Here is a 15,962-nt window from a genome sequence, read left to right on the forward strand (position 1 = left end):
GGGAATGTCTAAAAATTTTTTTAACAAAGTACTACGCTCTACATGGCATAGCTATATCAGATCTCATTCTAACAGACAAAGATGAACTGATCATGGAACTATAAATTAGTCATTGCCTAGGTACAGATGGTGATGACCCAATCGCTTTTGCTATGGGCAAACAATATAGTCCTGACCAGGGAAATATATATATTTTTGGTGCTTTTTAAAAGGGTTGGTTTCCTGAAGCTGAAAACAATCAAGCAAAACCAATCAGAAGGAACAATTTAAACATGCATAATAATTAGGAGGTTAAGAGAACTTTACTAAATGTGCATTCCCCCAAAAAATCCAGAATTCCACAGTCACAAAAGAAGGCTAGATAAGTTTTATAAAAAAAATCCTGGTTAAGAAGGAAAATGAAAGCACCAAGAAAAAGCAATACATGACAAATGGAAAAAGGGGGAAGTTGATAACAATGTCTATAAATTAATAATCAGGAAATAGAAAAGGAGTACTAGTGGCACCTTATAGACGAACCAATTTATTTGAGCATAAGCTTTCGTGAGCTACAGCTCACTTCATCAGATGTAGCTCACGAAAGCTTATGCTCAAATAAATTGGTTAGTCTCTAAGGTGCCACAAGTACTCCTTTTCTTTTTGCAGATACAGACTAACACAGCTGCTACTCTGAAACCAATCAGTAAATAGAGACAATTGATAAAGGAACAAAAAAGTTTAAAATTAATTGACTAAGGAGCTCTCTGAGCTGTAGATATTTAATAAATTTTGGGGTACTGGTGAAGTCACAGAGAACTGAAAGAAAGTTCATGTACCAATATATAAAAAGGGTAAACAGCATGACCTACGTAACAATATAGGCCAGTTAGCTTGACCTTGATCCCAGGTAAAATCGCAGAAAGGCTGATACAGAATCAATCAGTAAAGAATAAAAGGACAGGAGATGATTAGTACAATTTTATGGAAAACAGGTCTTGCCAGACAAAATTCATATTGGTTTTTTTAGATCAAAAATTTGGTTGACAAAGGTAATTTTACTGACATATAATACTTATGCTTCAGTAAGGCATTTGACTTCATGCTGTATGAAATTCTCATTTAAAAAAAAATTAGCACTATACAAAATCAAATGGGGATAATCATTTTCCAGTGTGGGCATTTCCAGTTGTTGTTCCAATGCTATTCAATATCTTTACCACTGATCAGGAAGAAAACATCAAATTGCTAGTAAAGGTTGCCAGTAACACAGTAAATGGTAGAATAGTTCTGAACTATTTTAAGCATTTAAAGAATAAACAAAAGGTTTCCCCCATTAAGCAGGAATGTAAATTTTAGATGTAAGAAAGGCTTTCTATGAAATTTGCCAACCATAAATGTTGTCCTTAACATTTGAGGAATGAAGACTTTAGATCCTTACAAAAAGTTACTTTTAATAATTTTGGAGGAGTTTGAATTTGAGGCTTTTCTTGCTAAGACGGGTGGGGAAGAAGCCTGCTTTAACAACTGTTTGTGGGTTCTGATAATGGATCCTCAGTGTCACTCCTTTTTGATTCTGAATGGAGAGCACTCCATTATTTTAGAGTCAAGAGTTTTTCTGAAACAAATATCTTACAAAATATCTTTGATTTAAAATCCTGTTGTTCCCAAAATAATATTTCATGCCAGAAGGATGTGCCCTGGTCTTTGATAAGATAATTTTGAGGTTTGTTTGCCTGTTGACCAGAATGGTCCTTAGATTTTATGATTTAACATTTGCAGTACAATTAAACAGGCTAAGGTCTTCTGTACACTTCCATTCATAGGAATGGTGCCCCCTTGTGCCTGTGCCTCTAGAATCTTTTCGAAAGCAATATCCATGCGACTGCACAAGTGTCGTCTTGTGACACTAAACATTCAACACCCAACATTACATAAAGGAATTGCCTAATAGTCATGGTTCCTTCTCCATGGCAGAGAGCACAGGAACTTTGCTGTTGTCTTGGGTCTGTATCCAGATACCATTTTTGAATACTTTTTATCTAAAAACAGATAAAAAATCCTTGTATGTAGTTTCTCAGTATGTTAGGTTTGATCATATTTTATGGGAGAGTTTTTTTCCTAAAAATTAGTGTGGCAAGTGTACTCTGAGCCCTTGAGACTTGCTTGGTGCCAAAGCCATATCTGGGGAAAAGTGTAATAAAAGCTCTTATGCCAATCTATTTTCCCCAACTCAGCCTGCCTCTTTGGGGAGGCATATCATGTCAGATGCCTCATTGTGGAGCCACATTCACTACAACAGTGCACTCTGTGCTGAGCTTTCACTCTTTGGGTTTTCTATGAAGAGTACTGAACAGCCTTCCCAGACCCGCTACTTCTCTGTGAATCAAGCTTTTAGCACCATGCTTTGCTCTGCATAGCCCTTGAAGAGAGGATTGAATGCTTCTGTCTTCTTAGCCTCAGACTTCTTCTGGTGCCAAGACAGTATACCTGAGCCTACTACAATCCTTGTCTACCTTCCATATCCGACAACACATCTGTCTCAGAATGATGGGCTTCTCCATGGATGAGATCCCCATACTTGTCTATACGAGGCCTCATACAAAAGCCACATTCCAAACATGGACAGCTTGGACATGTTACCTGCCCCACAAAGACCTTAAAACAGCTCAGTTGATTATCCCTGGAGTCTCATGTATGGAGTCCTCGAGTCCAAAAGCTCCTTTGGCTGTCATCACAGATGCTTCCAGTGTGGGCTAGGGCATACACTTCTAAGAACTAGAAGTTTATGGTCTCTGGAATGACCAGGAAATGAGTAGGACCAGGTTGACAGATAATACATCAGCAAAGTATTAACTAAAAAAACATGGCAGATTTCTTTCCTGAACACTTTGTGATATGTGCTCTCACATATACCAGGTGGCTCTGTATCTAGCTAAAGATAAAACTGTGCAGGCAGATTATCTCAACAGTGAGATTTGAGACCAGCACAAGTGTCACCCTGAAGTTCAGTGGTGAATTCTCTTTACAGCTTGTTATATTCAAGACCTATCCTGGCCTGCAAATAGAACAGCTTACTGCTTGAAAAACTGCCAGGCCTCTTAAGACGGCTCAGACTTCCCTGTAAATCCAGCCCCTTTTCCTAAGAAAGCTGTGTTTGCTGCTTGATTCACAAGGAAAAGGGCTTCGCACCAAACCTTCTCCCTTGGAGGTTTGAGACCGTAATCCCAAATAATTATGATGCTGAAAAAAGATTTTGGCGCATCTGCTGTCAGGACCTATCCCTGTAGATGCTGCTTAATTAATATATCCAACGTGCGTATCTCTCAACCATTTCTTGCTCCTGTTCACAATACCATTGTTACAATATTCCATAGGTGCATACCTCCTGGGAAAAATAATTCAGGAGAGTTGTATGACCTCTGCCTCAGTGTTTGGTCTTCAGACACACCAGCAAAGTTGTTGACATGCTTCCTGGCCCTGTCAACCACAACCAGGGCATAAGAACCACTTCAAATACTATGGGGCAGGCAGCAAGTGATCACACCAGCAAAGTAGAGGGAAACAGGTACATCAGGGCTGCCCAGTCTCACTTCATTTGGAGGATAAGATGGATGCAAAGGAAATAATGGTCTCCAAGATATAGGAGGAGGGCATTTCAGATAGAATTCTGTGTCAACAGCTCATTAGTCCAGGTGTTGGGAAGCCCCACAAAATGCCCTGCTGACTGAACCATCAAAGTAGCACTTTAGCCTGAGATAAGCCCATCTGTTCTCCATGGACATGTGTTGCTGCTCAGTGGACAATGCTGTGGTCTGTGATCCTACTGTTTACATGGATTTAGTCTAGCACCTGAAGCTAGAAGGAAAGCTACACAATGAGAATAGACACTGAAAAACAAAGAAAAGGGACATGAACAGGAGTGTAAAGTCCTGGTCTATTATTGCAGTCTGTTCTGCCAGCCAAGCTAGCTGGTGATGAGGAAGCCAAATCTGTTCGGACATATGTCCTACAACAGGCAGAGTACAACCTGCAAGGGGGGGAGGGTCCCAGGCTCCAGCCCAAGCCTGAATGTCTACACTGCAATTTTACAGCCCCACAGCCTGAGCCCCATGAGGCTGAGTCAGCTGACATGGGCCAGCCATTGGTCTTTAATTGCAGTGTAGATATACACTCAATCTTGTCACTTCATTTCCCCTCTGTCTCTCTTACCTGCCTCCGTCCTCTTCCTCCCTGTTCTCTTCCCTCTATTCCTTTGTCCTTCTGTTTAATTTATCACCTCCTAATAAAACTCCATCCAAAGTATTATAAACAAACTAACTCATGGCACCAACATGATATTTGCAGGCCATTATACTGATTAGTGTGCTTATGCATTATACCCCTTTTTCCTATTTTTATTTTTTTGTATTTAGATTGTAAGATCTTTAGGGCTAAATCAGGGGTGGGCAAAATTTTTGGTCTGAGGGCTACATCTGGGTGGGGAAATTGTATGCAGGGCCATGAATGTATGGCTGGGGCAGGAGGTTGGAGTGTGTGTGTGTGTGCGGGGGGTGATGTGCAGGAAGGGGCTCAGGGCAAGGAGTTAGGGATCAGGGTGGGGGGTTGGGGTGCAGGAGAGGGCTCAGGGCAGGGGGTTGGGTACAGGAGGGGTGCAGGGTGCAGGAGGGGGCTCTGGGCAGGTAGTTGGGGTGCAGGCTCTGGCCCAGCACCGCTTACCTCAAGTGGCTCCGGGGTGGTAGCGGTGTGTAGCTGGGCTAAGGCAGGCTCCCTGCCTGCCCTGGCCCTGCACCGCTCCCAGAAGTGGCCAGCATGTCCGGCAGTGGCTCCAGGGGGTGCTGTGGGATGGGGCAGGTGGCTCTGCTGTGCGCTGCCCTCGCCTGCAGGTACCACCCCCAAAGCTCCCATTGGCCGTGGTTCCCTGTTCCTGGCCAATGGGAGCTGCGGGGGGCGGTGCCGGCAGGTAAGGGCAGCGCATGGCGCCCTCTGCCCCTCCCTCCCCCAGGGGCTGCAGAGATGTGGTGCCAACTACTTCCGGGAGTGTTGCGGGGCCAGGGCAGGCATGGAGCCTGCCTTAGGCCCCCTGCACCACAGGGCTGGCAATCCTGCGGGTTGGATCTAAAGCCCTGACAGGCCGAATCTGGCTTGCGGGCCGTAGTTTGCCCACCCCTGGGCTAAATACACGTTTATTATTGTATTTCTACAGTGCCTCGCACAATGGAGCTGCATTTTGGTTAGTCCTGAGGCAGTAATGTAGTTACAGAATAAATAGGTAATAAGATGCATCTGAATGCAAAAGGATCTCAGTGCAAAGGAGCCAATCTGAGCCCCATAGTGAAATGCCATTAAATTTTTCCAAAAAGGTACTCAAGTCTTGTTCCTTCCTAATTTCTTCTGTAATGCAGACACAGTGTGAGAGCATGATTCCAGCTAAAGCATTATAGAGCCATAACCCTGCACACAATGCCCAAAGGCCTAAAAGTTTCTGAAGTTGCCACAAGGTCACCTTCTCTGTAGCTATTACTCCCATCAGTAACTCCTTCCTTCAGGCACATTACTTTATCCATTGGTAAGCACAACTCACCCACCACAGTGTCAAATTCAGTGCCCAGATAGGTCAGAGTCATGTCTGGCCCCTCTGCTTTTTCAGGGGTGAGCAAAATACTCAGTCTGTGTCACAGCCTAAAAGAAATTGAGAAGTCAATAGTAGTGCTCAAATCCCTACACTACTGTGTACAAGAAATCATCCAAATTATGAGCCACTGCAGCCAGTCCCGTTTCCCTTTTCATTACCTGACCCAGGAATTATTTAAATTTCTCCAAGACAACACAGAAAAGTGAACCCCTTGGGCATGACCATCCCATAATAATCCCCTTCAAAGGTGAAACCTCACAATTCAAAACCTTTTGGATACACTGGCAAGAGACAAAATGCTGATTTGTTGTCACTCTTCACTCCACAGTGGCCCTTCACCAGCTCCACAGCACAAATGTTTGCATCAATAGCATCACTGACTGATGAGCGCTGAGGATATGACACATGATGTGTCAGCTGATACTCACCTAGGGACTTCTTGGCCATAATCCCCAGTTGGGAAATCCTAAAATTGGGAAAAAGAAGGGAAAGAAAGAGCCAGTGATATGATCAGCATCTGGATTATGTTGGCTCTTCGCCCTTAACACACATCGCGTGGCAACCACTGACTTCAGGTTATGGAACCCTGGATCTGACATAAGGTATCCAAAACCCTTCCCAAAAGCCCTCACCTAGTTACTCAGCTATGAATTCATAGGAGTCTAGCAGCCCTTTCCACTAGATATCCAATTTAAGTGGAGTTGGGGCCAGTCCTGTTAACAGGACCATTGTTTTCCCCTTTTTGAAAAAAAACTCTCTCTCTCTACCTCTCTGTGACAAGGTAGTCTGTGCCTTTAAGGCTACTGGAGTCTAGGGTCAGCCCACCCATGCAATGCGGCCATAGTCCTTTAAGATTCTGGGATTCTGAGATGTCCAAAGGACCTAGGAAATAAGAGATATTGCAAGAAAGGAAGCAGTCCTGGGAATAAGTACTGTAGTGTTTGTGAAGACAACCTGTTACTATCTCTTTCAGGGCCTGGGATCAGGAACCTTGCAGAGTGGGCAGGGCAACTCTCCTCTCTCTCCCAGGTGAATGGGATGAGCTTTGGGAAGGGAACCAACATCTATCCTGCTTCCTTCTTCACAGCATGGAGACACCATCAGGCAAAGGCCAGCTTGCTGATTCTTCCAAGATGGAGGACTAATTGTGGAAAAGGGGCCAGTTGAAGGATAAGATGGTTAAAGCCCTATTACTGGCCTAAATTACAACTCCTGTTCCAGGGATGGGAGGGCTGGGGCTGGGGGTGGGAGTGGGATTCCTGTCTACAGTAACTAGTTCTTTGAGATATTGTAGTTAGTGTGAATCCCACAATCTGCCCCTGCTTTGAGTGCTCAGGTCCTTGCAGGTTTTGAATTGCGAGGGAACTGAGGAAGGACTATGGATGCTCCACCATTTATGTGCTCATACAGGGACATGGGGTGTGTGTGGTCCCAAAAGACACTGCTATTCAGTAAAGTCTGTTATCACCATGAGCTGCAAGCACATGTTTAGTGGATCCACAGTGATGACAACATCTCAAAGAACCACAGTTCCTGTAAAATAAATAACCATTTTTATGGGAGAATTGCAGGAAAGTAAAGGAAATAAAATTTTAAGAGATTTTTTGTTGATGTGTCGGTAAACCTTTTTAGATCAATTACTTTCATGTAAAGTGTTCTTGGGTACAGTACAGGGAAAGAGTACTGGGCTTTGTTTTGCGTTGCAGAGCTTGCAAACTGCTGCTGCTTATACAGTGATGTAGTATCTGTAAATTATTGGGCCTGTTTTTTTTTTTTTTTTTTTAGTGTTCCTAATGAATTGATCCACCTAAGCTTTTTAAGCTGTTTGAATTTATCTGAATTCAAGAAGATTATACTCACTCCTTCATCCTACACATACACACCCTTAAGTCTCTAAATGACAAATTTCTTTCCCATTTCAATTTCATAGTGGTTATTCTGTAGCACATTATGGAGTATTTGCTTAGCCTGTTAAAAGTGGCTAATACATTGTATTTAAGTAGTATTATTTGGATATTTCCTTAATTGAGTGAGAATTATTGAAATGTTCTGTTTTGTTGCTTATGTCTCAGCTGGGACCTAATTCACAAACACGGACCAAGTTTTTTGAGTATGTGACTGTGACAGACAGTAGAAAATGAAAATTCATTTAACATTACTTTTTAAAAAATTGTTAGATTCTGTCCTATTTTAGAAAGCAAAACAGTGAAAACACAGAACTTCTAGGAAGCCATGTAGGTGATTTAGTATATGGTTTGGCAGAGTGCAAGGAAAATGGAAATTTGCAAACATCACACTATGGCTGCCCTGTTGCCCGATGTTTATAACAAGCAACTAATTTTATCATTTAATGGTTGGAAATATTTTTCATCCTGAATCGGAATAAAACCCCAAACCTTAATTTTTTTTGCAGAAGGAAATTACACTGTTTCTTTTTAGAAATACTATAGTAGGAACATTTTGGTGTTTCTGAAATGAAATATGCTCCCTGGGCTCCCAGATTCCCCAAGAGCCTGGAAGCCCTCAGAGCCCTGGCTCTGAGCCAAGCAGGCTGCTGAGCAGCCGGGAGCCTGGGAGTCCAGCTACACTCCAGGCTACCAGACAGTTTGCTGAGCAACCCCCAGGAGTCCTGTCTGTGTGGCAACCTGCCAGGTGAACTGCTGAGGCAGAGCTGGCAAGATGACAGGAAACCAGACAGGTTCCTGTGGGACAATTTGATTTTGCAGAATCAGCATTTTTTGATGGAAACATTTCCAACCAGCTCTATTACAAGCATTCCAGAGGGCAGAGATAAATGTGCTATAAAAAATTGCTGTATGCCTTTGGTTCCAGAAATCAAAGGACTTTCTTTTAAAATAGAGTATAACATTATTTTAAAAAGCAAGTTTTCCACTTATTGATCTGCAAAGTGACCATTTTAGGTACTTTTTAATTATACAACATTTTTAATCATCCTTGTGTCTTATTCCTTGTTGTTTTCCCTTCTTCTTGCCATTATGTGCTTTGCCTTTTGCCTGAAGGGTGAATGTCTCCTTTGACCATTGCTGTTCTATTGGATGGTTGACCACTGAAATTAAACTAATAATGTGGTGGCATTTTTGACCCTAGGAAAGGATATTGTTACTTCTATTTGCAGCTTCCACTAGCTAAGGAAGTTTGATATCTTACATGAAAATATAACTTATTGCTGTCACTAACAATGCTACACACATGAGTTGCCTGAGGCCAGTAGTGGTCAATTGTGAATTTTCAAGGCTGGTTTCTTATCAGAATTAAAATTTATTGTGCTAGGAGGTGTAATATTGTACAACTTTTCCATGTATTTCTGTCCTGAAAATGATTTAAAAACCAAAAATGAACCTCACTGTTACAGTGGCTCCAATCCAAGTCACTACATAATTAATCAAGCAGATATAAAACCAGTCATCTAGTTTTATTTTACTTGAGGATTGAACCAAAAAGTGTTCTCTTCTGGTTCCCTTCACAATAGATTTAAACTTCTTAACCTTGGGGAAAAAAAAAAAGATTATATCAGGCTTTAGGTTAGTTTAGTTTTTGTTGTGGGAAATAGGATCGTTATGTGTTCTCCTCTTCAATTTATGTTCCTGAGGAGGAGTGGGCCACATTGTTGTGTATGTGCAATAGCCCATTTTTCAAATGTTAATTCAGCCACTTACATAATAAAGTTTCAATAACAGATGTGATTGTCCATTTTGTTTACTAGTGGTAGACTATTTTTTGCCTCTGTCTTCACTAACAAGGTCAGCTCCCAGACTGCTGCGCTGGGCATCACAGCATGGGGAATAGATGGCCAGCCCTCTGTGGAGAAAGAGGTGGTTAGGGACTATTTAGAAAAGCTGGACGTGCACAAGTCCATGGGGCCGGACGAGTTGCATCCGAGAGTGCTAAAGGAATTGGCGGCTGTGATTGCAGAGCCATTGGCCATTATCTTTGAAAACTCGTGGCGAACGGGGGAAGTCCCAGATGACTGGAAAAAGGCTAATGTAGTGCCAATCTTTAAAAAAGGGAAGGAGGAGGATCCTGGGAACTACAGGCCAGTCAGCCTCACCTCAGTCCCTGGAAAAATCATGGAGCAGGTCCTCAAGGAATCAATCCTGAAGCACTTACATGAGAGGAAAGTGATCAGGAACAGTCAGCATGGATTCACCAAGGGAAGGTCATGCCTGACTAATCTAATTGCCTTCTATGATGAGATTACTGGTTCTGTGGATGAAGGGAAAGCAGTGGATGTATTGTTTCTTGACTTTAGCAAAGCTTTTGACACGGTCTCCCACAGTATTCTTGTCAGCAAGTTAAAGAAGTATGGGCTGGATGAATGCACTATAAGGTGGGTAGAAAGTTGGCTAGATTGTCGGGCTCAACGGGTAGTGATCAATGGCTCCATGTCTAGTTGGCAGCCGGTGTCAAGTGGAGTGCCCCAGGGGTCGGTCCTGGGGCCGGTTTTGTTCAATATCTTCATAAATGATCTGGAGGATGGTGTGGATTGCACTCTCAGCAAATTTGTGGATGATACTAAACTAGGAGGAGTGGTAGATACGCTGGAGGGCAGGGTTAGGATACAGAGGGACCTAGACAAATTGGAGGATTGGGCCAAAAGAAATCTGATGAGGTTCAATAAGGATAAGTGCAGGGTCCTGCACTTAGGATGGAAGAACCCAATGCACCGCTACGGACTAGGGACCGAATGGCTAGGCAGCAGTTCTGCGGAGAAGGACCTAGGGGTGACAGTGGATGAGAAGCTGGATATGAGTCAGCAGTGTGCCCTTGTTGCCAAGAAGGCCAATGGCATTTTGGGATGTATAAGTAGGGGCATAGCGAGCAGATCGAGGGACGTGATCGTTCCCCTCTATTCGACATTGGTGAGGCCTCATCTGGAGTACTGTGTCCAGTTTTGGGCCCCACACTACAAGAAGGATGTGGATAAATTGGAGAGAGTCCAGCGAAGGGCAACAAAAATGATTAGGGGTCTGGAACACGTGACTTATGAGGAGAGGCTGAGGGAACTGGGATTGTTTAGTCTGCAGAAGAGAAGAAAGAGGGGGGATTTGATAGCTGCTTTCAACTACCTGAGAGGTGGTTCCAGAGAGGATGGTTCTAGACTATTCTCAGTGGTAGAAGAGGACAGGACAAGGAGTAATGGTCTCAAGTTGCAGTGGGGGAGGTTTAGGTTGGATATTAGGAAAAACTTTTTCACTAGGAGGGTGGTGAAACACTGGAATGCGTTACCTAGGGAGGTGCTAGAATCTCCTTCCTTAGAAGTTTTTAAGGTCAGGCTTGACAAAGCCCTGGCTGGGATGATTTAATTGGGGATTGGTCCTGCTTTGAGCAGGGGGTTGGACTAGATGACCTCCTGAGGTCCCTTCCAACCCTGATATTCTATGATTCTATGATTCTATGACCATGCTATTTTTTTAACATGCTCTAGTATTCCAACTCTGAAGTTTTTGATACAAATTCTATATTGGTGAACCAGATGAGTAGTCTTAGTACAGTCTCCTTTCATGCACATCACCAAAACCATACCACAGTTTTGATATAATTTGCAGTATCTGCTTAAGACACTCACAGTTGGAAAAACACAGGTGCTGTGTGTCAGTATTAATGTGCAATAGCAGAAGTTCTTCAGATACTGCAGTGATGCACTAGAGAGAAGAGAACTAGAATAGCTGGAGGTCTGCAGGTCATGATTTAAAGTGTATGGGATGAGCTGTGTAGAACCAAAATAAAATTCTCATTGAGAGGCCATCTATCATCTATTTTAACAGTTTATGTAATACAATGATCAGTCTCTCTAAGCATGTTTATAAATACAATATTGGAAAAAAAAAAAAAACCCTCCCCAAATGACCCCTACCAACCAAAATTGTAAAGTCTCCCTGTACAATTAGCCTTCTTAGAAAGAGCCTCATATTATGCCCTGAAGATCAACAAACTTGATCTCTGTCAGATCAAGAGGGGAAACATATTGCAAAGTCATGAGCCTTCCCTTGAGAAGACCCTGCTTCAAGTGATGGCTGATCTCAACTGCTAGGATTCAGCGGGTGAAGAGAAATGATCTCTTAAGTAAGCAGGACACATCATCGAGGGCTTTCTATAGCAAAGGTAGCACAATTAATTGTTTACAGAAATGAATTGGAGGAAACACAATCTCTGGAGCGAGCATAGATATAATGTGCTTTTGCATGCAAAATTCAAAGTAGCCAAACAGTCAGATATCTGGGCTTTCCCAATGTTTTTCTCGTATATTCCATGTAGAGCTGATTGCAGTAATCTGTTCTGGAGATAGCAAAGGTATGGGTAACTGAGGAAGTCTGCAACTGAAAGGAAAGGTTACAACCACCTGCCCCTTCATCAATTGCAGGGTGTAGGAGAGAATCACTCTCTGCCACTGCTGCTGATGGAATATTCAGAAGCAGCTGAGGATCCAAGAGCACTCCTGGCCTATGTCATTAGATGATGATGAAAGATATTCATAGTGTCTGATCAGGCAGCTTATAGCATCGTCCATCATCTGGGTAGTATTCCTCTTCAGAGAGCTCTGAAACAGAACCAGTTCCGTTAATTTTAAGGGAAACTTATTTAAACCGATCCTCTGCCCCAATAGGAGCAAAGATGAGTCCTGGGCAAAGGATGTAGTGGTCTGATAGTACAGTACAACTTTCACCCCTTCATCCCCAAACTCAAATAAAAAATGAGATCTTATTTGTTCAGACAGAAAGCTCAACTTCAGATATCAGCAGTTCAGCTAGGTAGTCTTTGGTTAATATCCACAGATTTTTTTAAAATGAAGATTAGTTACTGCATGTGTGCAGTTGTGTTTACTAAAACAATTTTTTCCTTCCGCTCAAATAGCAAATTTATTTCACCCATTTATATTTGGCAACCATTACCACAGTTATTTCTTATTCTCAGAATGGGAAAGACTATAAACTTTGGGAATTGCTGTGTTCGCTGTTGCCAAGTGTTGCTGTTTTTTTTTTTTTAAATTATGACAGCTGTTCTTATCATTTGACGAATTAATTTTAAAAAATCTTTTAAATAGTAGATCTAAAAAAAAGTCCATTCCCAGCAACTTTTTGCTTTCCTGTAGTTGAATCGTTGAGTAGATAATTTTTAAAAAGCTCCAAAAAATAAATACGAGATGCTAAATGCCAAGATTTAGACTGGAGTAACTTTTTTACCATGAAAAGAAAAGGAGTACTTGTGGCACCTTAGAGACTAACAAATTTATTTGAGCATAAGCTTTTGTGAGCTACAGCTCACTTCATCGGATGCATTTAAAATTCCCTGCAAATGGATTTATGTAATGGAAAGGCTGTTTGTTTACATGCCATATAGCGTGGTGATGGCAGACACCTCTGATACAAAACACTATATAGTGTAGTTTATCGAAATGCTGCATAGAAAGCTAATTAACTGAAGAATCATATGATTCATAAAATGTAAACAACAAACAGATCTGAAATGCATTAGGGTTTTCTTGCAGTTACATAGATGGTATATAAATGGACAACTTAGGTGGATTTAACTTTGAATATTTATGGCAAGACAGAAATAAATGGCACTATAGATCGAACTTTCATGTAATCTTTCCAATTTCTTGCTGGACATTCTTACCTATCTTTATAAAGGGGAACTAGGAGGAAACACGCTGGTTGTGTGCAGTATTGACCAAGGGCCTTTCATAATGTCCAGTTTATCGTTTCCATGCCATTTCTGCTACATTCATTGTCCTTCTCCTAACTTGCTCATCCCCCACACCAGTAGACTCAGTTGTTCTCTCTCTCCTCCATCCTTGACTTCCATGCTCTTCTCTCTCATCATAAATGTGTTCAACTAACCCAAAGCCCTGGTTCACTCCTAGCATTTGCTTCCTTCACTTCTGTTCTCAACCTGTTGGACATCTCTGGAGAGAGTCCCAATACTTTGCTGACTTGCTCCACTACAGGTTTGTTCTCTTCCCTTGTTCTCTTTATGTAATACAACAATTGGTCTCTCTAGGCACGTTTATAAATACAATATTGAAAAAAGATGATAAACTCCCCAAATAACCCCTATCAACAAAAAATGTGAACTCTCCCTGTACAATCAGCCTTCTTAGAAGGAGCTCACATTGGGCCCTGAAGGTCAGGAAACAAATGTGAACAGCATTCTGGGATGTATCAGCAGGAGTGTTGTAAGCAAGACATGAGAAGTAATTCTTCCACTCTGCTCCTTGCTAATAAGGCATCAACTGGAGTACTGTGTTCAGTTCTGGGTGCCACATTTCAGGAAAGATGTGGACAAATTGGAGAAAGTCCAGAGAAGAGCAACAGAAATGATTAAAGGTCTGGAAAACATGACCTATGAGGAAAGATTGGAGAAAAATTGCGTTTGTTTAGTCTGGAGAAGAGAATACTGAGGGGGGACACACAAGTTTTCAAATTCATAAAAGGTGGTTACAGGGAGGATGAAAAATTGTTCTCCTTTACCTGTGAGGATAGGACAAGAAGCAATGGGCTTAAATTGCTGTAAGAAAGGTTTAGATTGAACATTAGAAGAAAACTTCCTAACTGTCAGAGTGGTTAAGCACTGGAACAAATTGCCTGGGGAGATTCTGTCATTGGAAGTTTTTAAGAACAGTTTAGACAAACACCTGTCAGGAATGTCTAGTTATTATTTAGTCCTCCCTTGAGTGCAGGGGACTGGACTAGATGACTTATTGAGGTCCCTTTTAGTCCTACACTTCTATGATTCTTCTCTTTAAACTATGGCATATCCCTGGCTAAACAATACTTCTCTTGCCTCCTTGAATCCCATGCCCACAGTTGTTCCCATCACTTATTTGCAACCTTTGACTCTTCCCTTTTTAAATCCTTCCCTCTTCTCACTCTCTTCCCTCTATCTGCACAAGATCTTGCTGACTTCTTCAATAAGAACATTATTAAAGTCCTCCAAGATCTCTCTCCTCACATCTCTTCTTTGCTTCTCATTTTACCCTGTCCCCAAAACACCTCCTTCTTCTCCTCCTCCTCAGTCTTGAGATCTCCTGCCTTCTTTCCACCTCTACTCCATGCACATGTCCCAGTGATCAGATCCCTTCTTGCCACCTTACTGCCATTTTCCCCATACTGACACTCTCCCTCACCTTTCTTATCCAGCTGTCATTGACCTCTGGTCTCCCCTATTCTTAACAAACCATCCCTTGACTCCTGAATCCTTTCTAGCTACTATTATATTTCTATACTTCCCCTCATCTACAAAATAGTTGAATTTGCATTCTGTAATCAATGCATTGATTTCCTCTCCTGCAACTCTGTTTTGGATCCCTTCCAGTCTGGGATCTGGAATTTTCACTCTACTGAAATTGCTCTTTTTGGTTTCTAATGACCCCCTCCTGGCCAAATTTCAGGGCCTCTACTCTATACGTAGGCTTGGCAGAATTCCATTTTTATTTTTTATAATTTGGATGGATAATATCAGTTTATTTTAAGCGTTTTTATTTAAATTCACAACTGAAGGAAATCTGGGGGGGGGGCGGGGAATCAATTATTTAATGATACTCTGTTAAGCTCTCAAGCATTGTTTTTCTTACTTTGCCTATTTGTAAATTTAAATTATTATTGATGGAAATGTGTGTGTGTGTGTGTGTATATATATACGATGAAATCAGTGTTTACTGACATTTACCAGTAAAAATCTAATCCTTCCGAACCTATCTATAGTTTCCTCCTTCACCTCTCTGCTGCTTTTGATCCTTCTTCTTGAAATCTTATCCTCTCTGGGCTTTCAGGATACTGTCCTCTGCTGGATTTCTTCCTACCTCTGGACTTTTTCAGCATCTCTTTCAGTGGAGCCACTTCCTCCCCACTCCCCCTCTTTGTGGAGATTTCCCAGGGCTGTGTCCTTGGCCTTTTACTATTTTCACTTTACACTTCATCTCTTGGTGGCTTCAGCTGTGATTGATTTCCGTGCTGATGACTCACAAAGCTAACTCTCCGCCACCAGGTAGTTTTCTTCCATCCTGTCCCACCTCCCTTTCTGTCTCTCTGATATCTCCTCTTGAATATCTTGTCATCTTAAATTGAACATGGCCAAAACTGAACTCTTTCTCTTCCCAAACCTCCTCCCCTGCCCTACACATCTAACCCATTCCAGTCCATCTGCTTCTTCCTCAACATATCCAAGATCTTCTCTCCACCACCACAGCCTTAACTCTTGTTCAGAACTTCAGCATTGTTCCACCTTGATTACTGCAACATTCTCCTCTCTGCATTCCCAGATAATACATCGTTCCCTGTCAGTCCATACAATTGCTGCCACTTCCTTGCCTGCTGTTTTGATCATGTAA

The 15,962-nt window shown here is 42.0% G+C and overlaps 1 protein-coding gene across 13 annotated transcripts in view; it reads left to right on the top strand.

Moving 5' to 3' along the window:
- RALGPS1 (Ral GEF with PH domain and SH3 binding motif 1) overlaps window positions 1-15,962 on the top strand; it is a 375,247-nt gene that overhangs the window by 47,461 nt on the left and 311,824 nt on the right. Inside the window, exons 3-4 of one of the 13 annotated variants that reach the window (XM_043530549.1) lie at window positions 5,940-6,213; window positions 6,585-6,789. The exons of 8 other annotated variants lie outside the window; for them this stretch is intronic. In XM_043530549.1, coding sequence (XP_043386484.1) covers window positions 6,787-6,789 — 3 coding nt within the window. In that variant the 5' untranslated portion in view covers window positions 5,940-6,213; window positions 6,585-6,786. Of the gene's footprint in view, window positions 1-5,939; window positions 6,214-6,584; window positions 6,790-13,936; window positions 15,959-15,962 lie in introns of those variants that run through there. 4 more of the 13 variants (XM_043530550.1, XM_043530548.1, XM_037879506.1 and 1 more) reach the window with 4 other exon arrangements.

This window comes from Chelonia mydas, chromosome 16 (assembly GCF_015237465.2).
Source record: "Chelonia mydas isolate rCheMyd1 chromosome 16, rCheMyd1.pri.v2, whole genome shotgun sequence".
NCBI lineage: Eukaryota > Metazoa > Chordata > Testudines > Cheloniidae > Chelonia > Chelonia mydas.